Below are 23,190 nucleotides of genomic sequence, written 5' to 3'. Positions count from 1 at the left end.
AGAAGGAGGGGAAAAGGGAGGAAGGAGAGAGAGGAATAGAAGAAAGGGAAAAGGAGAGGAAGAAAGGGAGGGGAAATAAAAATAGGAGAGAAGGTTAGAAAGGGAGGAAGGGAGGAGGAGTGGGGGAAAGGAAGGGGAAGTAGAGAAGGGAAAGGAGAGGAGGAAAGAAGAAAGTAGAAAAGGAGGAAGGGAAGGGAAAGCGAGAAGGAGAAGTGTTGTAAAATAAGAGATGGAATGGTAGAAGGGCAACCCTGAGTATACTCAAACTTACTAGGATGAAGAATGAACTAATATGAAAGTTAAAAGAGAGTATATATGATTAACAATGGATAAAATGAAATTAGGATTTGAAGGCGGATGGTGATACTGTTTATATAATAAGTATAGAAGTATTAAGACAAGATAAAAAAGTAGGGAATTTCTGCCAGTTACTTTGGCAGAAACTGAAATTATGTAAAGTGTATTTGGATATGATAAATTATATAAGATATGATTTGGCCAATACTCTGTTCATAAAATGTGTGAAAGAAAAAAAAACCCAATAAAATTTGTTTTAAAAAAAAGGTACAGTGAAATCATCAATAGGTTTCCCTTATATTCCATTTCATTGTACACATGTTGTGCATTGACAATAAAGCTTTGATTTGATTTGACTCATTGCCTCCTAATATATATTCCCTAATTTCCCTCCCACTTTTCCCTCCTTGGCTTAGTACCCAGGCGACCCGAAGCGCCTAAAGTCTCTCTTCAAACTTGGCAGCTTTGAGACTTGTGGACTTCAACTCCCAGAAGTCTCAAAGCTGCCAGATTTGAAGGCCTCTGGTTTAAAGTGACCATAATCTCCCCTCTGCCCTTATTTGCAGAGGTCCTGGGTCTCTGGGCCTCGTTCCTAGAGGGGGTCTCCAGAGTAGCCCCCTTATCGGCCAATCCTGATCAGGGCCGCTTTCTAGCCTAGCAGAGACCTTCCTTCCTACCTACAGCTCTCAAGCTTCGGCCTCCTCCCTCCGCGAGATGAGAGGCCCCTGGGGGGGTATTTTCCTCACAGGCCACCAGCTCTCCTGACCGTTACTGAGGTAGCAGGTGGCAGCAGCAGCAGCCGCCGCCGCCTCTGTTTCCCACAGAGTCACCCAAAACTCGCCAGCTCTTCTTCTCCTCAAGCTTTAATCGAGTCAGCCACCATCGGGATTCACACGACACGCGAAGGCGAGCCGGGCGCGTCTCTTCAGACGAAAGGGCGACCCGGACTGGCCCGGAGGCCTGAGGTGACCCACGGGAGCCGCCCCCTCCTCCTCCTCCTCCTCCTCCTCGCGCAGCAGCGGCAACGGCAGCGCCGGCCCCGGACGGGCGGGGCGGGAGAGGGGGCGGAGCTCCCGATCTCGGCCAGAAGCGCCCGCGTGCCCCCCCTCCTCCCCCTCCCCCTGTATTAGCAGCACCGGCAGCACCGCCCCCGGAGGGGCGGGGCGAGGGGCGGGGCGATGCGGGGGCGGAGCTCCCTGTCTCGGCCAAAAGCGCCCGCGTGCCCCCTCCTCCCCCTGTATTAGCAGCAACGGCAGCGCCGCCCCCGGAGGGGCGGGGCGAGAGAGGGGGCGGAGCTCCCTGTCTCGGCCAAAAGCGCCCGCGCGCCCCTTCCGCCCCCCCCTCCTCCCGTTCCTCCTGCCGGGCTCCCCGACGCAGCATGGCGCTCTCGGCCGATCCCTGCTTCCAGAGGCTGGCCGAATGGCAGCGGGCCCACGCCGGGCAGCTGGTGCTGCGGAAGCTCTTCCAGGAAGACCCCGAGCGCTTCCACAAGCTCAGGTGGGCTCCCTCCCGCCGGCCTCCTTCCCCGCCACCGGCGCCCCGCAGGCCGAGCCGGACCCTCCGCAAAGCGGGGCAGCTTCGGGGGAAGGTCGGCCGGGGCTAAAGGGTTCGGGCGGCGGCCTAGAGGTCCGGGGCGCGGAGGGCCGAGCCGGCCGCAAAGGCTCCGCAGCTCCCGGGCGGCTTCGGCAGGGCGGGCGGGCGGGCGGGCGGGGGGCCGGGGGCGCTTTTGCCTGGAAGGGGCCTGAGAGGGCGGGGCGCGAGGGCGGGAGGGGGAGGGGGGAGGGGAGGCTGCTGGGGCCTGGAGGGAAGAAGGAAGCCCGGGGGGGTCTCTCTCTCTCTCTCTCTCTCTCTGTCTCTCTCTCTGCCGGGGCGGTGAGTCGGCAGTTGTGGCGGCGGCCCTCCCTTGGCCCCCTCTGCGCCCGGAGGGAGCTGAGGGAAGCTGCCCTTTGTGGGCCCTGAGAGCGCGGCTGAAGCTGCGGCTGGGTCGGCAGCGGCTCCTAAAGCGGGACCGTCGCCAAGAAGCCCGTCGCTGCCTTTGCGGCCTCTGGGCGCCTCGGTGGGCGTCGGTGCCCCCGGGGGTCTCCGTGGATTCGCACAAACCCAGCGAAGCTGGAAACCGTTTCTGAATTCCCGCCTTGGCCTCCGAGCAGCTCCCGGCTCTAGCCGAAGCCGGACTGTTGCTTTCCTCTTTGGGGGGCTCAGTTGCCCTGAAGTTAGCGGCAGAGGCGGCTTATTGCTTCTCCACAACCGACGCTCCTCTGCCTTCCCCCTTCAGAGGCTAATAAGCTCGTTACTGAACTAGTTTTGGTGGTTTTCGGTAGAATTTCCCCACAATTCCGGTACCGAAGTTGCAAAATGACTTTCAAAATTTTAAGAGAAACAGGAAGTAGCTCTAAAAATGGTTTTCTGCCCTGGAGAGATTTCTCCTGCCTTCTCTGTCCAGAGGGTCAGTTTGGGGTAGTCTTAAGGCACCTGCCTACTAACCTAGAATCCTGGTTCTTTTGGCACAAAGCCACCTGGGTGACCTTGAAAACTGCCAGAAAAGCAGGCAAGGGCAAGCCGCTTTCAAAACCCTTGTGCCAGAAACATGCCCGGAAGGAACACTTGCCCACAGAAAATATCCACCCATCCAGAAAATCTGGATTCTCATGTCTTGTTTGAAATATATTTTTTATGGTTTGACTGAATATTTTTGTGGAAGGTTTTGCCTCCTTGAGTAAGAGGTACAGTAGTCTTGGCAAGGTATAAATAAAGCATTTTCTAAAATGCCCCTTCTTTGGTCCAGTCCAGTCTTCTTTGACAGATCTGTTACATTTATGGAAATAGCCGCAAAATAAAATTAGGAAATGAGTATCCACTTTTTATAAGCTCCCCAATTCATTTGATTTCCTAATGAAAGATGGCTCCTTGGAAATGCATTAGAACTTTTGATACAATAAATAACATTTTTTCCTCACTATTTTTCTTTACTTTCCTCACTTTTTTATATCTGTTGCAAAGACCAGTAACTTTTCAACATAATTAGCTACACTTTTATTATGTACGTGTAAAAAAACAACAAACAATAGAAACTATAAGAGTAAAGAGAGAATAGAGATAGAAGTGTGAAAAAGGTATTTAAAAAGAAAAGAAAACACAAATACACAAAGAATGGCTTCTGACTTCTTCCAGGGATAGAAGGGAAAATAGTAATTCTTTCCCCCTTTTTAAATTTTAACAATCAACAGATCCATATGTCAAAATTTGATTTATCTCTTGCAAAAAGGCCACAAAGGGATTTTTTATTTTTTTATCATCAAATTTATATACCGCCCTTCTCCCGAAGGACTCAGGGCGGTGTACAGCCAAAGTAAAAACATAAATACAAACATTAAAACCAATTTAAGAAGATATATATATGTTTGGCCCCAAAATTAAAAGAACAATAACAAAGCTATTAAAAACATTTTAAAAAGTGTTAAGCCAGCCCGGCTTGCTGAAAAAGGAAGGTCTTCAGGGCACGGCAGAAGGCACCGAAGTCTTGAATTCTTCGTATCTCTGGGGGCAGTTGATTCCAGAGGGCAGGTGCCCCCACAGAGAAGGCTCTCCCCCTGGGGGCCACCAGTCTACATTGTTTGGCCGATGGCACCCTGAGGAGGCCCTCTCTGCGGGAGCGCACAGGTCGGTGGGAGACCATTGGTGGCAGCGCGCGGTCTCGATATCCAGGTCCTATGACATGGAGCGCTGAATTTCCCTTGAATTATAGATGAATTTCTTCAGTGATTTTTCTCTCATGAAAACTGTTGCTAGTTCTGTTCTTATTAACCATTTATGGATGTCATAGGATCTTTCCAAAGCTGAGCAAATAAAGGTTGTGTTTCTATTCTTACATAACAACAAAACACCATGAGATCTTTCCACTATTTTATCCATATAAAGGTAAAGCTTCCCCTCACACATACGTGTTAGTTGTTCCCAACTCTAGGGGGCGGTGCTCATCCGTTACAAAGCCAAAGACCCAGCGCTGTCCCAAGACATCTCCGTGATCATGTGGCTGGCATGATTAAACACCAAAGGCGCACGGAATGCTGTTACCTTCCCACCTATTTTTCTACTTGCATTTTTTACGTGCTTTCGTACTGCTAGGTTGGCAGAAGCTGGGACAAGTAACAGGAGCTTACCCTGTTACGAGGCACTAGGGATTCGAACCACTGAACTGCCGACCTTTTGATTGACAAGCACAGCATCTTAGCCACTGAGTCACCGCGTTCCTTATGCATAAACCCTAACAAAAAAGTTTCCAGTCTATACTGTACACTAATTTTCAAAATTTTTGAATTGCATAGGAGTGAGCGGCTTGAAGTCCAGCTAGACCTTGGAAGGAGAATGACGAGGAGCTGTGCAAGGACAATAACTGTGGGGTGCTCACCTTGGTATCAAAGGCACAGGATTCCCAGTGAATTCTGTTCCTGTTTGATATTCTATGGAGACATTTTCTTATCTTTCTTCAAGTGAAGGCAAAAATTCTTCAGTTTTAGAAGAATTTTTGAACTTGAAGAAAGACAAGTTGCCCCTGATTTTTCAGATTTTTCATGTCATACATTACATGCTTATTTTTCTCTGAGCACTTGGTTACTTGGAGAGTGCATGGGAAAATGAGCACGAGGAGAGAAAGCATGTGGTGGAGGGGGGGGTAAACTTTCACAGACTGAGAGGAATAACCTCTGGGGTTTGGTTAACTCTGGGACTCCTTCGTATTCCTCGCCATTTCTGTGATTTCAGGTCCCATTCTGTTTTGCCTGGAATAGAAAATCATACCTGTCCTATAACCGAGAATATTTGTAGCTCTGGGTTGAAATGAGGGGTCATTGGAGCTCTCTGAGCTTGTTTTCTTGCAAACATTTCATTACCTGAACTAGGTAACATCAGTGCTAGTAAGGAGTGCAGTTTGCACTGATGATGTTACCTGCTTTAGGTATCTATCATTTGTCTGCTGCCTCTTCTTATGCTCCTATTTGGATTAGAGGATTATTAGGATTCTCCTTCGTTACATATCTTCCTTTCTTAGATAAGTGGTAGGATATTCGTTTATGTAATGGAGTTGCTTGCTCTCTTGCAGTGTGACCCTGAAGACAGAGCATGGGGACATCTTGGTGGACTATTCGAAGAATCTTGTTACAGAAGAAGTTATGAAGTTGCTGGTGGAACTGGTAATTTAATCCGCTATGTCTACAATAATGTTTTATAACTTTTGGTCACATTTATGTATCATCTGCATTGCATGTGCTTTTTACAATGAACCATAAGTAAATAACAATCTCCACAAAAGCCAGCTCATTTTATAGATAATCTGAAATGAAACTCCTCCAAATACAAACATTAATGAATTGGTAGAGTGTGATGTTTACATATTTCTAGGCTCTGGCATGTTGGACTTTAGCTACTCCTCTTTATAAAGCCCTGCATATACCACTTGCCTCCACTAACCCACTTGCCCAGAACACAGGAGGTATTTTTGGGCTTTGACCTGACTTTCCTAACAATATTTTACTTTTCCCTTTCCTAGACATGTACAAAAAGTGGTTCTCTGTCAGGGAAGTTGGATTTCTGCCATGTGCAAGGGGTGAATTCAGTACCCTCCTTTTGACTAGGAGTCTGTGATATGCTGAGTCCTAATTTAAGGAAAACAAGCAGAAAAGGACTCTGGCATTAATGCACCACCCTCCTGATAACCAGCAATGGTAATGGGTTGGACTTGCACCTCAGATACCCAGGTTCCAGCCCACCTTCCACTGTGGAAAATGCATGGGGTGACTTTGGGCCTGTTTTTCAGCCTAGCCCATCTGGCAGGGATGCTGTTAAGAGAGTAGATGAGAAAGAGGAGAGCTATATAGGGCTCCCTTGAGTTCCCAGACAAAAGGTCAGCTCAGCTACCTAGAGATCGTTGACTAAGTGTGGGAAATGGATCAGCTATTTATCTGATTTGTGCTGGAGGATTTGGAAAGCCTATTATTTCCTACATTAAATAGTTCCTTTGACTTTCAGGCCAAATCAAGAGGTGTTGAAAAAGCTAGAGAGCAAATGTTCACGGGAGAAAAAATCAACTTCACTGAGGTATGAGCTGTTCTTATCCATGATCTGAAGGTTTTTCATGCTTGTGAAACCTTAAGGCTTCGGGCTAGAAGGGTGTGCCATGATCTGGTTGCTTTTATCAGTCCATCCGATCAACGGATTTCAACTCTTTTTAAGGATTAATAGCTGTAAGCAACTGGATTAGAACAATTTAGGGTTCTTAAGTAGTACAGAAAAATAATTTGACAGGCCAGTCTGGCCAGGGCTGGGTGCTTATCTATGAAACGCGATCTCCTTGGGAGGGGGAGGAAGCTGGTGTCTAGCATCACTGGATATTTTTATCCAAGACCCAAGATATAAATACAAATGTGTGAAAAAGTGGAAGATAACTCTCCTCAAACTGAAGAGCATAGGCCATATTTAGGGTGTTTGGAAATGGGCCAGATGCATCCAGCAGCTATACAGAGAAAATGTCCTGCCCTGGCTGCTGGCAACTGCTCTGTCCCAAGCCCTTTTCCTTCGGATCCAGAGGAGAAGTAGGGCATTCGTACAGCAGACCCAGGGACAATGTGGGACTTGGCTACCCAAGGGAAACTGCAGCCTGCTGTGCCTACTGGAGGTAGAGGAAAGAATGGAAAGAATGCAGAAACCGCACCTCTTGCCTCCCCTGCCTTGTTTTGCACATCCCGTGAGCCTCTAAAATCTGGGGATGGAGACATGCCTCCCCATGGCATTCAGGTGGTATAATAGGTCCTTCTTTTTCTTCCACTCCAGTCTGGAAGGAGTAGGATAAGGCCTCAGGTCAAGAAGCACAACCTTCCAGGGGCCAAGGGGCATTTTCTTCCCCCCCAAATGCAGAGACCACAAATAATGCAGTGGTCACATCAGCAGAGGAAATAACAGTTATGATCTGGTTTTGGAGGCTTGAGATTAAGAGTAAATAGGTTTATTACACACACATTATGAGGACTTGATACAACTATTTTTATTTATTAAATTCCTATGCCACCCATCTCCCTTACAAGCGGACTGGGCAGCTTATCAGTTATATCCAAAATGCTTACATAAAGTCTGCCAACTGGTTTTGGCAATGTCATCTGAGCAGAATTGTGTAGTATTGATAGTCAGAAGTTCTGAAAAGATGCACACGAAATGCCTTGACCACTTGTTATGAAACACTTTGCTTCTGCAAAGCCAAATGACCCGGTGCTCTTTGGGAGGCCGCCTGGTAGCTTAAAATACATCTTGGAGGAATTACATGAGCAAAGCAAGTTCCTCGGTGGTGGCAGAGGAATCCACTGAAGTTCCTCTTCTCTAACTCTCAGCTTATGTTCGTTACTTGGTTGTGTAATAGCTGCACAAAAGTAAAACCAATATTTAAATAGTTTCTGAAGAATCTCCAGTAACCGAGGCTTCTTCCAACCGGGAGCCTCCAGATTTGGGGACCAGAATGTGCAGTGATGGGATATGCTAGCCATTGGGCTCAGATAATTGATGGCTTGCTGGTGAAAATAAAAATTGCCGGCTGACTTGTAAGGACAAGCTGCCTACTGCCTTAGCCTACGCATTAAGATGAGAGAAGTATGTTAGCAGAATCTTAGTAAAATGCTTTTTACTAAGTTTTCTAAAATGTTTGTGTTTGATTTGGAAAAACCTATTAAGACTTTATAGAGAAAAGCAATCAACCTTCATGCAGCCATAGTTCTCCAAGCTAGTTTAGGGGGCTGCAAGCATCCGATTGTCTGGAGAAATTCTAGCTAAGTCTAGCGGTTGGCATTCCCTCCTGCCCCTCTGGCTGTCACAATTTCCAGACACTGAGACAGCACCAGTCATGCCTGTGCAGTGCCTGGTTACTTACACGTGATCTTGTAAGACCATCAAGAGAAGGCTTGCTCAGGTCCCTGTCACTGCAACAGGCAAAAGGGACACGGGCTTCCTCGGTGGTGGTTAGGATCCTGTGCAGCCTGTCTGTGGTTGCTCCCCCAGCGCTTGGTATCCCAGGAAGCTATGACAGGCTCTGACCTGAGCAATTTTGAGCTACATTACATTTATAGTCTTTAATTGATCGGTTCTTCTATGTTTGTGTTGTGAACTGCTGAAAATCAAGTAATTGGGGCAGTATAAAATATTGTAAATAAACGAAGTAGGGTGCCTGCCTTTAGAGAAAACAGGCAAGCAGCCCCCTCTGGAGAGGTCACCAGTCAAGAATCAAGAAATGCTGTAGGAGGAACCAGGCCAAAGAAGCTTCAAGTCTTTCCTGAGGGGATTGTGGGAATGGCGAGGTGAGAGGAAGAGGGATTAGTCTTTGCTTACATTGGTTTTTAGATCAACGGTTATTCTGGGTGAATGCCCAGCAGAGTGGCATTTGTGCTGGAGGTCTCTGTTGGGTAGCCGAGGGGGCTGAACTTCCTTTCACTCTCCTCTCCTTGCTTCCTGGTGCAGAACCGAGCTGTGCTTCACATTGCTCTCCGGAATCGCTCAAATACTCCAATCTTAGTTGAAGGCAAAGATGTTGTTCCAGAAGTAAACCAAGTATTGGAGAAGATGAAGAATTTCTGTCAGGTATAAAGCATTTCCTGTCACTAACCAAGGACTGTCTCTATTACACATACTGGTAGTATACTGCTGTAACATATCCATATATAGGTACTCCTTGACTTATGACCACAATTGGGACTGGAATTTCAGGCACTAGGTAAAATGGTAAAGTGAGATTCAAAATGTGGCCATTTGGCTTAACAACCACAATCCCAGCTGCCACCATTGTTAAGCGAGAATTGCTGGTTAAGCAGACGGAGTCCCAGGTAAAGCCTTGGAGGCTCAGCGCAGGCCACGCACAGGTTGGTGGGCACTGCAATGTGGCCTGAGCACAAGGCGGCCAGGGAAAGAGGCTGCATCTACCCTGCTTAGCACACCAAAAAGGTGCCACACCCAGGGAAGCATCAAACGCCCAGAAAGTTCCACTAGCTGCCTCTCCCGCCCAGAAGTCCTGCCCAGATGCCCACGCTGCACTGCACTCAACCTTCACTGTTCACTTGGTCCTGCCGTTGACGAGCCTTGTCCATCATGGCCTTCTGAAGGCAGCTGCTGGCCAGGCCAGGCCTTCTCCACAAGGCCACTCACACCGTTCTCTAAGAGCCCATGGCTGCCTTCCAAGCCTTTAGAAGGCTTCTGAACCTTCTGAGAAGGCTTCCCAGGATTTGAAGAAGGCCACACGCAGCTTCTGGAAGGCTGGAACAGCCAACAGCTGCCTAGCAAAGGGCCACTCTGGGCATGCTTCGTCAGCAGCGGGAGCAAGAAGATGGAGGGGTCAGCTAGGACGGCAGGGGCTAGGATAGCATAGGAGGTTACGGCGCACAGGGGGCCAAAGCAGCATAGATGGAGGGAATTGAAGTGCCCCTGGGGTCATAAGTGTGGGTGGGTTGCCGGGCCTGAATTGTGATCACATGGGGGGATGCATGTACTGCTTTGGGCACAGATCATTAGTCTAGTTCAGCATCATTGTAACTTTGAACAGTCCCCAAACAGATAGTCATTGAGTATTAAGAGTCGTGGTGGCGCAGTGGTTAGAGTGCAGTACTGCAGGCTACTTCTGCTGCCTGCCGCCTGCCTGTAGTTTGGCAGATCAACTCTCACCAGGCTCAAGGTTGACTCAGCCTCCCGTCCTTCCGAGGTGGGTAAAATGAGGACATAGATTGTTGGGGGCAAGAGGCTGACTCTGTAAACCGCTTAGAGAGGGCTGGAAAGCACTGTGAAGTGGTAGATAAGTCTTAAGTGTGATTGCTATTAGCTGTAACCCTCATAAAATGCAGTGTGGTGGACCTACAGTTTGGGTCTAAAGAGCAAGGTAGCCTTGTTCGTTGTGGAATTACAGTATAGCGGCATACATTGGGGAAGGCCAGGGGTTGGGCTGGGGAGGGAGAATTGAGTCATGAAGAGAAAGGCCCATGGAAAAATTTCTAGCATAAAAAAGCAGAATAAGAAAAATAGGCTAAATCACAGATCGAAGATTTGGAGTCAAATTAGGACCACAGAATTGTAAAAACTACCTTGCAGGTTTACTCAAATGAGCAGATTGGGCTTCCCCATTATCACAATATTAAGGCATTCATTCAAAAGGCACAGCATTTTTTAAAGCAAAGTTTTAAAACCTGGTGGTCCTCCCTGTGTCCAAGAGGCAAACCATACTTTCTGAACGGGCTGTTGTCTCCTTTCTTACAGAAAGTCCGTAGCGGTGACTGGAAAGGCTATACTGGAAAAGCCATCAAGGATGTGGTCAACATTGGCATTGGTGGTTCTGATTTGGTGAGTGAGTCTCTGCCGTGTCTGCCTGGACAGGACTGGCGAGTTCCGGAGTAGAGCATGTTCAAGGCTTGTCTTCTTCATCTAGGGGCCCCTCATGGTGACCGAAGCGCTGAAGCCTTATTCCAAGGGAGGCCCTCGAGTTTGGTTTGTGTCCAACATTGATGGCACTCACATGGCCAAAACTCTTGCGGAGCTGAATCCCGAGACGGTGCTCTTCATCATTGCCTCCAAGGTATGTCCTGCTCTGGGGAAGGGGACTTTCCCCCCCATTCTTTCAGCAGTCTCTGCCTTTCTTGGCAATCTGGAAGGTGAGCTTTGCTGAAGCAGTTCAGGGTCATTAATGTGGTGGAAAAGATTCAAAGTGTTGGTGAGCCCTAGGCATTAATTTTTTCATCCATACGAAGACTAAAGTGGGATTAGCAACTGGCTTGCTTCCTGTTTTATTCTCCAGGGGGGCCAGCTCAGTCATTGAAAGACCAGCCAGCCAGGGCCAGTCCCTCTGTTGAGGGTTATGAGGATGAGGCATCTTGTTTATCTTTGCTTCACCTTTAGTTCAAATGATAGCAAAACTATGTATATAGCCACTGCAATGTTTTGTGAAGTGTGATGGATGCAAAGTGTAATTTGTGCACTGCCTCATTCCTTGTAATCCCTTCTAAAAACAATAGAACTCCAAGCCACTACAAATCAATGCTGGTCTGAATCTTTAACGATTCTGCTTCAACCTGTTTAACATTTGCACATTTTTAGTTCTTTTGACTTAATTCAACACTTTAACTGTATTAATTACAAACATACTTGTTCATTACTCGGAGAAGGAAACAATCCATTTGGAACCCTTCATGCAATTGGGGTAAAAGCCACCAGAGCCCCAAGGCATATCTGTGGAGAAATGTGTGTAGTCCCATTTTCTAACAGCTGATTTTAAAACTTGGAATTATTGGTGATTGCCTCCCCACCCCCTCTATGCCCTATTTAAGCAGGCAACTTGGCTATTGTTTATGAGTTTCGGGCAATCTGCCTCTTAGCCAAACTTGGCCTATATCATCTGCTTCTTTAGCAACTGCAATTCCTTAAGATCAAGTTTTCTTCTGCAGCTGTGTCTGTCTTACTCTCATTCTGCCATGTTGTTGTTGGATACAGAAAATTGATTTTAAGGGCATGCACTGATCAGATCTTTTTAAAAAATTACTGCTGAACTTGTGAATGATCACCAAATGAAGTAGCCACTAAATGAGAAATGACTGTATTTTATGACATAATTATGCAGCTGATTAGGAAACAATCTTCTCCACTGGATCTGCTTATCCAACCATTCATATGTAACCTTGAGGATTAACATTACCTCCTCCCAAAATAGTTTCATTGTTTTTTTTAAAAAGCAAACTTTAAAAAAATGCCACTCATATCTTTACATATCTATCTAGTTTTTCATTTCTGTAACTGACAGAACCTAGATGAAATACCCAAAATGCTACCATCCTGTCAATGAGTGTTATGGTTTATGCAGAGCACAGAATTTAGCATTTCTTTCTGTAGAACCTGGGTGGTCTTCCTTATAGTCCTTGGTAATGAAGAGCTCAAAAAGGAACTTATTTGGCCTGTTCACAAAGATGCTTCATCTGTTAGGGCTAACCTGATTAAAAATTAAGCAGTTCTCCATTCTCCCTCTGCAGCCAGTCAGGTTACCAAGATTTTAAACATTGGTCTCTGTGGCTGCTGCACAGCTGATTCTGTCACAAGAAGCCTGAAGGGCCTTTTGAAGGAACCTCCTCCCTGGCTTTGCTGCACCAGGCACTGAGTTGCTAGATGACCTGACCAGGTGTTTCACCCTTTCTTCTCTCTTGGTTCCTAGACTTTTACCACTCAAGAAACAATCACGAATGCTGAAACTGCCAAAGAATGGTTCCTTCAAGCTGCTAAAGATGTAAGTAAAGGTTTATTTTATTTTATTATTTTATGTTATGATTTATGTGCTACCCATCTAGCTGTCCAGAGTGACTCTGGGTGGCTTTGTTTTTTTCCAATATATCCCATCCCAGTCTTCTGGGTGAGTAAAAAAAAAAGATAAAATATATAACTCAAAATGAGAAAAGTGAAACAACGAAACAGAGGTGCCAGGAACAACTAAGAGCCAAAAGATGGTTTTAACTTGCTTCCAAATGCCAGCAGGATGAGAGGGGTCTGTCCTTCCAGAGAAAGGGGTGTGTCCCCTGAGAAGGTTGTTGATTGCTCTACAGCCAGTGAGAAGTTGGGATCTCAACTGACTGTTTCTGGGTATTCAGTTTACCTGGGAGCATCCCATAATTTGCCTGGCTTTGTCTTTGAATGGTTTAAAGATAGGGAACAAGATAGGACCACCACTGCAAAACCTCTGTCTGGTGCCATGCAAACAGTTTTTATGTGAAAAGGTTTGTGGATATGTATAGGCCTTTTTTTTTTAATCTTTGGAGAAGTCCATCTTTAGAAGCACAATTTTTGAATTCTGAATTTGAATTTTTCAAGGGTTTCGTTTTGTTTGTACTTTGGCATCCTACCTGAATGTCTACATTCAAAGTCAAATCAACCTGCCCCTCCCCTTTGCCTCTCAAGCCAAAGTTCCTGATCTAACATTGAGTGCAGATGCAGAAGAGACGGGCATCCATTTCCTCCCTAGCCCACCTTTAACTCTGGTTGCTAAAGCTGCATCCGAGCCATGGACTCCCAGCTCTGCTTTAGGAGGGAGCCACTATTCGTCCCAGTGAGATTAAACTTGGCAAAGAAGGCAGTTTTGCTTGGGGTGAAGCACCCATTCCTGAAAGGTTTCACCCAAGCTGTTCTATGAAAAGCCTTGCAGCATTGAGGGGTCTGTTGTGCCGCAAGAGAACCTGAGGCCGCTTTGGCGACTTGGGTGCTTTTCCTTGGACTTTGGCCAGAGGGAGAGAGGCCTTTTCAGAGACGGTCTATGAATAGGCTTCCTCTGGTTATTCCTTCTATTCTCCAGGAGCTTCTCTACTATCTGGATCCTATCAGGCTCTCTTTGGCAGGGCTAGTTAGCTGATAGAATCCTGAACAAAAGACCGTTTTTTTAAGGGCAGGGGATCCAGTGAGGACCCATTACTGAGTTTCTGGGATGGGACTATAGCCTAGAGCAGGGGTGTCAAACTCAAGGCCTGGGAGCCACATCTGGCCCGTGGGGTACTTAGATCTGGCCTGCAGGGCCACCCTGGAAACAGCTTGGGAGCCCATTTTCCCTGGCAGAGCACTTGGGCCACCACAGGCACCCCCGACAGGAGTGATGTCGAGCTGGCCATGCCCACCCCGGCCCCCTGAGGTTAAACACAACCCTGATGCGGCCCTCAATGAAATAGAGTTTGACACCCCTGGCCTGGAGTGACCCAGGAGGACTCTTAAGTGATGCTGTCCAACTGAAGGCATAAAGGAAGATGCTTCCGAATTGCATTCAGAACAGGAGCAGTATTATTGCGGTGTCCCTGATGTTCCCCAGTGACAGCCTAAAGACACACACACACATACACACACACATACACACACTTTCCAGCAATGAGATTGCAGCTTTCCAGGTCTCCAACTGGCTGTGTTCCAAAGTGCATAATGCATGCTGGGAACTGGGGAAGCCCAGCAGGTGGGTTGGCTGGCAACCTGTGGCTGTGTCCAGCTTTCTGGGATCCCAGACAAGGGGGGAAGGATTCTTGATTCCCACAACAATCTGTAAATTACCAAAGGATCCATACATAGGAGCCGCAGAACAGATGGGTGGCATCTAATCTAGGCTTGTTCAGGACCTTTGCTTCCCTGCCTTTATCCTTGGCTGAGTCAGTTCTAGTCCCTTGCCCTCCCTCTCTCGTGTTAGGCTGCTCGCCATGGGCCTTCCTGCTCCCTAGAGACTTTGGGTTGTTTCAGTCCTTATTTCCCAATGAAAGTGGAGCACACACTGCACTAAACCTGCATCTCTAATCCCCACACATATCATATTAATCCTCCTAATTCATCTGACTTAGCTCAATAATCAATTTCTTAGGACCTCAGTTGCCTTCCTGGTATCCAAAGCATAAAACTCATAAAACGTATGTTTAAAAACTTGTAATGTTGCTCTAATTGGTTTATTTGGTTTATTTAAAGCCTTCTGCTGTGGCCAAGCACTTTGCTGCCCTCTCTACCAATGGGGTGAGTACATCACATTTTAAAAATCTGTAGTTTCAAGGCAGTATTTCACTAACAAGACATTTGGGGTTGACAACCCTAAATCCCCGTTGATGGATCAAATTAAAGTGGGAGGCTTTTCTAAAAATGTCCAACTATTGCTGGGAGCCTTCACCTGCGAATGCCTGGCCTTGGGGTGGGGGGTGGGGGGGGGTCTGGGAAATCCAACCTTACAAACCTCCATGTGTGCTTTCTCTTCTCTTGGAATTTCAGCCTAAAGTCAAAGACTTCGGAATTGACACTGCAAACATGTTTGAGTTCTGGGATGTAAGTAAAATCTGTGCAGGGTCACTTTTGTTACTTGGACAGTGTTTCCCTCTCACCTCCAGCATCCTTTTGTAGAGTATGTTTTGCCCCCTCCACGGGCGTGCGGATGGCATCCTTGTATTAAACACACATCCTGAAATACCAGGATTCAGTTGAAATATTGGTGTCAGAAAGCTTCTCTTACCACCTCGCAGATCTTTTCAAATCATTTTGGAATATAAATCAGCTTCCCCCCAATGGATCCCGTCCTCTGGCAGCAGCGCTCCAAGAACTCAGTCTCAGACTTTGACCCGGATGTGGCCTCCGTTGCAGGAGCAGCAATGGATGCGGGGCAGAAGAGCCAAGAGCGGCAGATGGGATTTGCCGTGGCAGCAGCGGTGCCAGGGCTGGGCATCTGCAGTTGCAGAAGCATGGAGCCTCCTGCTCCTCAGCTGTCCTGCCGGGGGCTGATCAGTGGCCAGGCCAGGGGGTTCTTGCCCCCATTTTGGCTTAAACAGCTGCTGGGTAAAAAGAGCTTTAATTGCTTTCAGGTCAATCCAAAGATGCTATTATAAGCCATGACATTTGCCTGTGAAAGCTTGTCACTTGGGCCACTAAAGGTCACATTTTGTTGGAAACTTCAACCCTGAATTTCCCAAGTGATTGGAGCAAAACTACTTTGGCAATAAAGTTTGGGAAGCTCCGGGGTATGTGGTAGAAGTGCAGTCTTGATTGTATGGCTAATCATTTAAATTGGGCGCCTTGACCATCTCATGTGCAAAGCCCTAGGAAGTTTGCTCTGAGTAATCTGCCTTTTGGAGGAAGGCAATATTTATTTTCCTGCTTGTTAATCTTAGTAACATATCAAGTGTCCCACCTGACTGTTTTCTTCTCACGTATAGAACGTGGCTGAACTTGGGTGCCCAAAATGCCCCCCTTCCCTCCCTCCCCCCATCTCCCTGGGGATTCAGAAGTATTCTGCCCTTCCCCATCTGGCCATTCGTCATTTGGCATTTGTGCAGATTCGAATGAGCCCTTGGCAGAATTATCCGCCACCAGGAGAGGGCAGAGCTGGCAGCAGCAGGAATGGGGGCCACAGGGTGCTTCTTCATGCCTGATGAGAAGGGCTCTTCTAGACTTTGTGTCGTCCCCCCCCCCCCAAGCTTCCATTTTCACTCCTATGCCACAGATAAATGTAATCTCTGTTTCTCCTCCCACCCTTTCCTTTCGCAGTGGGTTGGTGGACGTTACTCGCTGTGGTCGGCCATTGGCCTCTCCATTGCTCTGCATATTGGTATGTATCTGCTTCCCTGGGAACTGAATGTTCCACGGAGGGTGATTAAAGTTAGTTTAGCTGAATAACCGATTGGATCGTTCTTAAATCAGTGTCTCCCAAGGAAAGAAATGCTTTTAAAACATCTTAGAAGGTTGTAGTATTCTATCAACCTTTTGTGCTTCCATGCTTAACTGAGTAATTTATTTGGCCAAGTGTGATTAGAAACACCAAGAATTAGTTGCCTGTACAGAAACACTCAATGCACATGCAAAACAGCATAATAATGAGGAGGGGGGAGGGGGGGAGGAGGAAATGAATGGTACTAATAGCAATAGAGTTGCCTTAGATACATGGAAATTTTGAACTTATTACACCTGGATATTCTGACTTCGCAAAAAACCACCTTACTTGGAACTGCCTATATAGCCAGATGCTACCTTAAGAGCTCTTGGGTCCTTGGGTAGGACTTGGACTGTTAAATTTTTACCAGTCCCAGACTCTGAATCCAATTGAAGATTAACCATAATAATCATAGTAATAATCCCCCAGTGAGACAATACCTTGACTTCCAATACCATGCATTGGAAGCTTTGCCAGACATTTGGGTTTGAATGCAGCAAAATTTACTGGGAACACCAAATTCACAAAGTTCTTGAAAATGAGCAAGTCAAGATCCTGTGGGGCTTTTGGATCGAAGCAGACAGACATCTGGCCCACAGCATGCTTGTGGAAAAGAAAAAACCTGGTTCTTTGATATTACAATGCCAGGTGATGCACAAATTGAGAGAAACAGCTAGAAAAAAATAACAAAATATTGTGATTTGCACATTCAAGGTATTCAGACATGTGATCCCTATACAACAGGGGTGTCAAACTCAAGACCTGGGGCTGGATCTGGCCCGCGGGATATTTAGATCTGGCCCGCAGGGCTGCCCTGGAAACAGCGAAGGACCGGCCTGCAGTGCTTCTGGCAGAGAAATCGGGCTCCCGAGCTCTGTTTTTGCTGGCAGAGGGTGGCAGGAGGCCGTGGCAGCCAAAAACAGCTCGGGAGCCCGTTTTCTCTGGCAGAGCCCTCAGGCTACCACAGGCACCCTGGACAGGAGTGACGTCAGCTGGCCACGCCCACCCCGGCCCCCTGAGGTCAAACACAACCCTGATTCGGCCCTCAATGAAATCGAGTTTGACACCCCTGCTATACAAGGTTCCTGCCTGGTTAGGCAGATGGTCTGGAGGAAGTGGACAAAGAGCCTTCTTCTCAGGCAGAGGGAGGCTCTTTAAGCCACATGGATATTGACTCCAAAACATCTTGAGAGCAATTATTTGGGCAGCAGCACGTAGGATTAAGCCTTGGACTTTAAAGCCTAGATTCTTTAAATAATACATAAATAATAATACAACAATTTTATTTAGGTTTTGACAATTTTGAGAAACTGCTTGCTGGAGCCCATTGGATGGTAAGTCCCTGACTCGTCTCAGCAGCTGATCTCGAGTTGGGGGAAGTGGGTGATAGATGTGGGCTATCTGGGTCCTTCCCAAAGTGTAACAAGCAAATGGCTGCCCATGATGCCCTGCCCTGGCAGGACAGGATTCTGAGCTATTGGGCCTAGGTTAGAATTTCCACTGGTTAAAATAGCCTTAGCTTTTTTTTTTTTTTTTTAAATGGTTTTCCTAGCAGTTGATATGAATTGGGAAGCCCTAAAAATCTCAGTATTCCATTAGAGTTTTGTACTGGATCTTCTAGGGGTCCAGCTTGTCCTATTAATCCACTTCTGGTTTTATACTACTTGCCCAAAAGGACAATCACTTCCGCTCAGCTCCCCTGGAGAAGAATGTCCCCGTGCTGCTGGCGATGTTGGGGGTCTGGTACATCAACTGTTACGGCACAGAAACACATGCGCTTCTGCCCTATGACCAGTACATGCACCGCTTCGCTGCTTACTTTCAGCAGGTGAGATGATGGCTCCTTTGGGTTCTCTAGCAGAAGGGGTTCTCACAGGGGAGGTGGGGGGTGTTGAGGGCCATGCTTCTTTGAGGGCGGTCCTGGGCTACTTTAAGCCTTGGGGGGCAGTCTCGTTGCTGCATGCATTCATGGGGTGCCTGTGTTCCTAAGCAATACCTGACTCTCCTTACATGCTTCCATTGGCCTTGCGCCATTGGCCTTGTCCCAGCTTCCCTGTCCTTTCAAAGGCCTAAGGAAGCCTGGCGGTTCTTCTGCTCTTCTTGATTAGGGGGATATGGAATCGAATGGGAAGTACATCACAAGGAAGGGCACCCGTGTGAACTATAATACTGGACCAATCGTGTGGGGCGAACCTGGAACCAATGGACAGCATGCCTTCTATCAGCTGATTCATCAAGGTATGGAGAAGGGGTGGGTTTTTTAGCCATCTTAGCCAATCAAAGAAGGTTGGACTCCGATCTCTCTGCTGCTGTAGAAAAGCCCCACTTTGATGTGAGTTCCTTGGGATCAAACGACTGTACCTTTGATCAAGTTAGTTTGTGGGAGCGTTGAGTGAGTATAGGCTAACATTTAGAATACAAAGCTGTGTGGCTTAACTGCACAGAACTTGTCCGCAAGGTTTATGATGGCCAATCTAGTTGTGTGATCTTCCCTGTACAGCAATCATGGTAGGATTTGACTCTGGCCCTCCAGATCGTGTTGAGGTCCAGCTGGCCTCACCAGCAGACTGCATGACCGTGACCAGAGATGGGCTAAGATGACCTGTAGCCCAGCAATAGTTCCGTATCCTGTTCTGTCCCCACATGCACCCCCACGGACGGCCCGGAGTTAATAAGCCCCACGACAAAACTCTTTGAAGATAAAGCTGGCAGCAACCCAGTGGCTAGCTGCCAATTCAGACTTTACTCACATAAAACAAAGATTAGACTTCAAGCATTCCGATAAAGCAGGCAGAGTTTCAACAATACAAGGATTAATCCAAATGCAGTCCAATAAAGCAGGCAAAGTCCAGTAATGCAGAGATCATGGATTATTTCTAGTTTTTGCTCGTCACAAACTGAACCGGCCACCACACCCACATTTATACCCTGTGGGGTGTGGTCCAGTGACTCAGCTAATCTCTGGCACGCCTTCCCCTCTGCTGCGCACACTTCTCCCTGCACCTCTGCTGAGGGTCCAGCCAGCACTTATCTTCTTCGTCACTGTCCACCTGTGGCTGCGGGGACGTGCTTGGCTCTGAGCCTATCTTTTGGCCTTCGGTGTCCTCCGGAGGCATTGCCAGAGAGGAGGGTCCTGGAGAAGGAGGCCTTGCCAACTCCTCTCCCCCACTCTCAGAGTTTGCATCTGTCGATAGCCCAGGCTCAGGCAACGGAGCCACAACATATCCCTGCTATTATAAAATGACTTTTTCCTCTTTTTGCAGGTACTCGCATGATCCCTTGTGACTTTCTGATTCCAGCCCAGACCCAGCATCCAATCAGAAATGGCCTGCATCACAAGGTAAGCCCACTTTTCCTTTTCCTTAACTTCCTAGCCTTCTTGTGCTAATCTTTGTCCAGGGTCCATCGTGGTTCATGCGAGCAACCTTCCTGCCTCCAATAATTAGAAAGGGGCAGATGATGAGTCCCTTCTTTTATACAGGGATAACTTCCACCACTCTCAAAATATTGTGTTGGCCCTGTGTTTTCTTCTGTTGTTTTGAGAAATTATAATATGTAACGTTGCTGCCATTGTAAGATGTATATTCTACACTGCTGCCACAAGACTCTACTTCAGTCATTTCTCTGTTTTAGTCACGATTATTTCCCCAGGAAATGATGCAAATGTTGAGAAAGGGGAATGGGTGACCTATTTGTGGACCCATTTCAAATTGCAGGCTTTGAAGAGAGTCTGGCTGCTGGAAAGGCAAAACACAAGGCAGGATGTGGATCCATGGAATAACAAAGACCCTGTTGTGACCCAACAGAGCTAATGGGGTCATCTTAACTTGTATCAGGTCCCCCTCCGTCTGTCCTGGCATTTTAGAATTTTAGCCAGAGAAAGAGATTTCTTTAACTGGCAAAGCTGAGAAACTGAAGCCAGACTATCCCATGTGAAAATGTGCCCTTTGCCCCCAAAGAAAAGTCTTCCTCAGTCACCCCAAAAGAAAAGACACACATCTCTACATCTCTGCCATATTTAAATGTCTCCATCTTTTCTAGTGAGTCCATTTCTCCTGTTTTCAGGGAAAAGTATAAGAGAGCTCAGTGTAGGGAGTTGCATGTAAATTTGATGCTTTCCTAATTTCCTTAGGAAGTCAGGGCAGATTTAGGTTTGGCCTTTTGACATTTGCCTTGTTGTCCTGGAATGCCCGGCAGGCATCCTTTCACCTCCATGGTGTTCAGGTGGTGATCCTACAGACCTGGTAGCTGCTCTTCAGCAGAAGAGAAGCTGTTTGTCCCAGCCAGCTGTTCGGTAGGCCAGGTGCCCAACTTGCCATTCTAACCTCTAGCTTTTTCCTGCTAGATTCTTCTGGCCAACTTTCTCGCTCAAACAGAGGCATTAATGAAAGGGAAGACAACAGAGGAGGCTCGCCAGGAGTTACAGGCCGCTGGACTGAGTGGAGAGACTCTGGAGAAGCTGCTTCCACATAAGGTACTTGGAGTTCAGGTTTCCTCTAGATCTCAGTGGGAGTCCCTTCCTTTTGCTCACTGATTTGATCAATTAATGATGGATTGGATGGTCTCAAAGGGGGAGGGATCAAGACTTGTGCCCTAGATTCCATACATTGATTTAGCCTGCTGCTGTTAATTAGGAGGATGAGCCCTTTAATCCACCTGGGATTTGTGAGCTGTGTCAAGCTTGAGCTTTCTTCAGAGGGACACGAGGCATTATGGGTATCTGTTCCAAAGAGGTTGCAACTACGAGCTGCTCTCTATGAGGAAGGTGATAACATTGGGGATGCCTAGGTTTATGTTTATGAAGCCAATCCTAAACTTTCTTGACTTCAGGATATGAAAAATTGGCGGTGTCTGGTGTTTTGGGGATGGAACAGAGAATTCTTGTGTGTATATAATGTTTTACCACTAGCAGATGTGTGAAAATGGAAACATAACCTCTGTCTCTTTCTTTAAAGGTCTTCGAAGGAAACCGCCCAACCAATTCCATTGTCTTTACTAAACTTACTCCATTCATTCTTGGAGCCTTAATTGGTAAGTTTTTCCTCTTCCATATTTTTGTTTCTTGACTTAAATATATTGTCTCAGAAGACTTATTATTAACACTGCTCTCATTGAAAACAATCTTTTTCCAGCAATGTATGAACACAAGATCTTTGTCCAAGGAATTGTATGGGATATTAATAGCTATGATCAGTGGGGGTAAGTGTCCTACCATATACAAATTATTAATGGTGTTTGTCTCCACTCACTAAGATTGTATCCATTGCTTTCCTGGGCGTTAGAAACTCCTTACGTAGTCAGTTCAATTTGTTTGGCTGCCCATCTCAAGCAAGTGATTCTGGGCAATTCATGTACTGAGTTCCTTACAAGGCAAAATGAATTTACTGGTAAGCTTCCTGGTTTGGAGAAAAAGACTTGAATCTGGGCCCATTTCACAGGGTCTTTACTTCTGACCAGGGCCCTAATTGGAAGGCTCCACAAGTTGACACCTTCACTGCAACACAAATGGCCATAGCCATAAAACTTCTTTTTGGTACATTTTCTCTCAGTTTAGGGTTTAGGTTACTGAATGACCGAGTCAACTTCTAAGGCTTGGATTCAAATCTTTTCTCAACATTTAAGAAGTTAGTTGGGTAACTTTTTACCATTTAATGTTTGTGTAGTAGTGGACATGGTTTTTGTGCTGTAAACATTTGTGACAGTGTGCTAAGCCATAAATTGTGGTTGGATTCCCACAACAAAACATGTTTCAGTGTGGTTTTGACATCAGGCAGTGTTTCAGCCCAGCTATCCCCTCCTATATTGCAAGGGGATTTTGGAACAATTGGGGATGGTGATTTGGTGCCTGTTTTAAAACTTTCACTCTGGAGTCTGAATTTTCCCCTTCTCTTCCTTTCATAAGTGTTGAGCTTGGAAAACAACTGGCCAAGAAAATTGAGCCTGAACTGGCAACTGATGCACCGGTCACCTCCCACGATGCCTCAACTAACGGGTTGATCGCCTTCATCAAGAAGAACCGAGCCTGATCGCAACAGGCTGCGTGGCTGATGCCCAGATCACTGTTGTAGCTGCTGCTTTGTTAGCCACTTCCCAGGCCAGACTTCTCAACAGTTCTGGCCTCCTTGTTCTTAATGGTTAGCTTTGTTGTATTGGAAGCAGTGTTTGCAAAGGAATCCTTAAAAATCTAGAAACTTGACCTAGTGATGACTGCTTCATGGCAACTGTGATGTGTATCCCTTCTGTGTCAGTCCCCGTGCCTGGTCCTGTTGTGGAGACGGGAGCAGCCTGTAGAAGGTGGTGAAACCTTTTCCGTGTTGTCTTGTGAAGACCCAGTCTTACATGCACAGAAATAAACCAGAATTAATCATCACATTTCTCTTTCTGTTCTTCCTTATTTGGACTGTAAATTGTCTTGGTCTGTATACGGAGGGACTCAGGCATCCTGAGACCCTGCAAAGTTAGATTTTTCATCCTCAGAAAAAAACGCTTTAAGCTACCTCGAGACTTCCAGTCCAGAGATCCGTGGTGGTCTCCCTATTGAACACTCTTTGATGAATGTCTCCTATTAAGTCCATTTTGACATCAGAAGTCATCACAAGGGGGAAAATTGCTGTCAGTTGAGGTTTGTAACACAAATCCACAAATATTCAGAGGTTTCTTGGAAAGGGGACATGTTGAGGGATTGTAGACCC

General features: G+C 46.7%; 1 protein-coding gene across 1 annotated transcript; it reads left to right on the top strand.

The window, feature by feature from the left end:
• Positions 1-1,567: 1,567 nt before the first annotated feature.
• Positions 1,568-22,868, top strand: GPI (glucose-6-phosphate isomerase). The gene is made up of 18 exons (XM_034425570.3): positions 1,568-1,794; positions 5,396-5,486; positions 6,322-6,390; positions 8,791-8,910; positions 10,570-10,653; positions 10,739-10,885; positions 12,509-12,580; positions 14,776-14,820; positions 15,070-15,123; positions 16,336-16,396; positions 17,789-17,832; positions 18,174-18,326; positions 18,607-18,736; positions 19,762-19,838; positions 20,844-20,972; positions 21,454-21,529; positions 21,631-21,697; positions 22,401-22,868. Exons 1-18 carry the CDS (start codon positions 1,676-1,678, stop codon positions 22,522-22,524), a joined length of 1,662 nt encoding a protein of 553 aa, XP_034281461.1. The 5' UTR covers positions 1,568-1,675; the 3' UTR covers positions 22,525-22,868.
• Positions 22,869-23,190: the final 322 nt, after the last annotated feature.

This window comes from Pantherophis guttatus, chromosome 11, assembly GCF_059756535.1.
Source record: "Pantherophis guttatus breed Tessera chromosome 11, ASM5975653v1, whole genome shotgun sequence".
Lineage (NCBI taxonomy): Eukaryota > Metazoa > Chordata > Lepidosauria > Squamata > Colubridae > Pantherophis > Pantherophis guttatus.
Note: the sequence above shows the minus strand (reverse complement) of the source record. Positions and strands in the feature narration are given on the sequence as shown.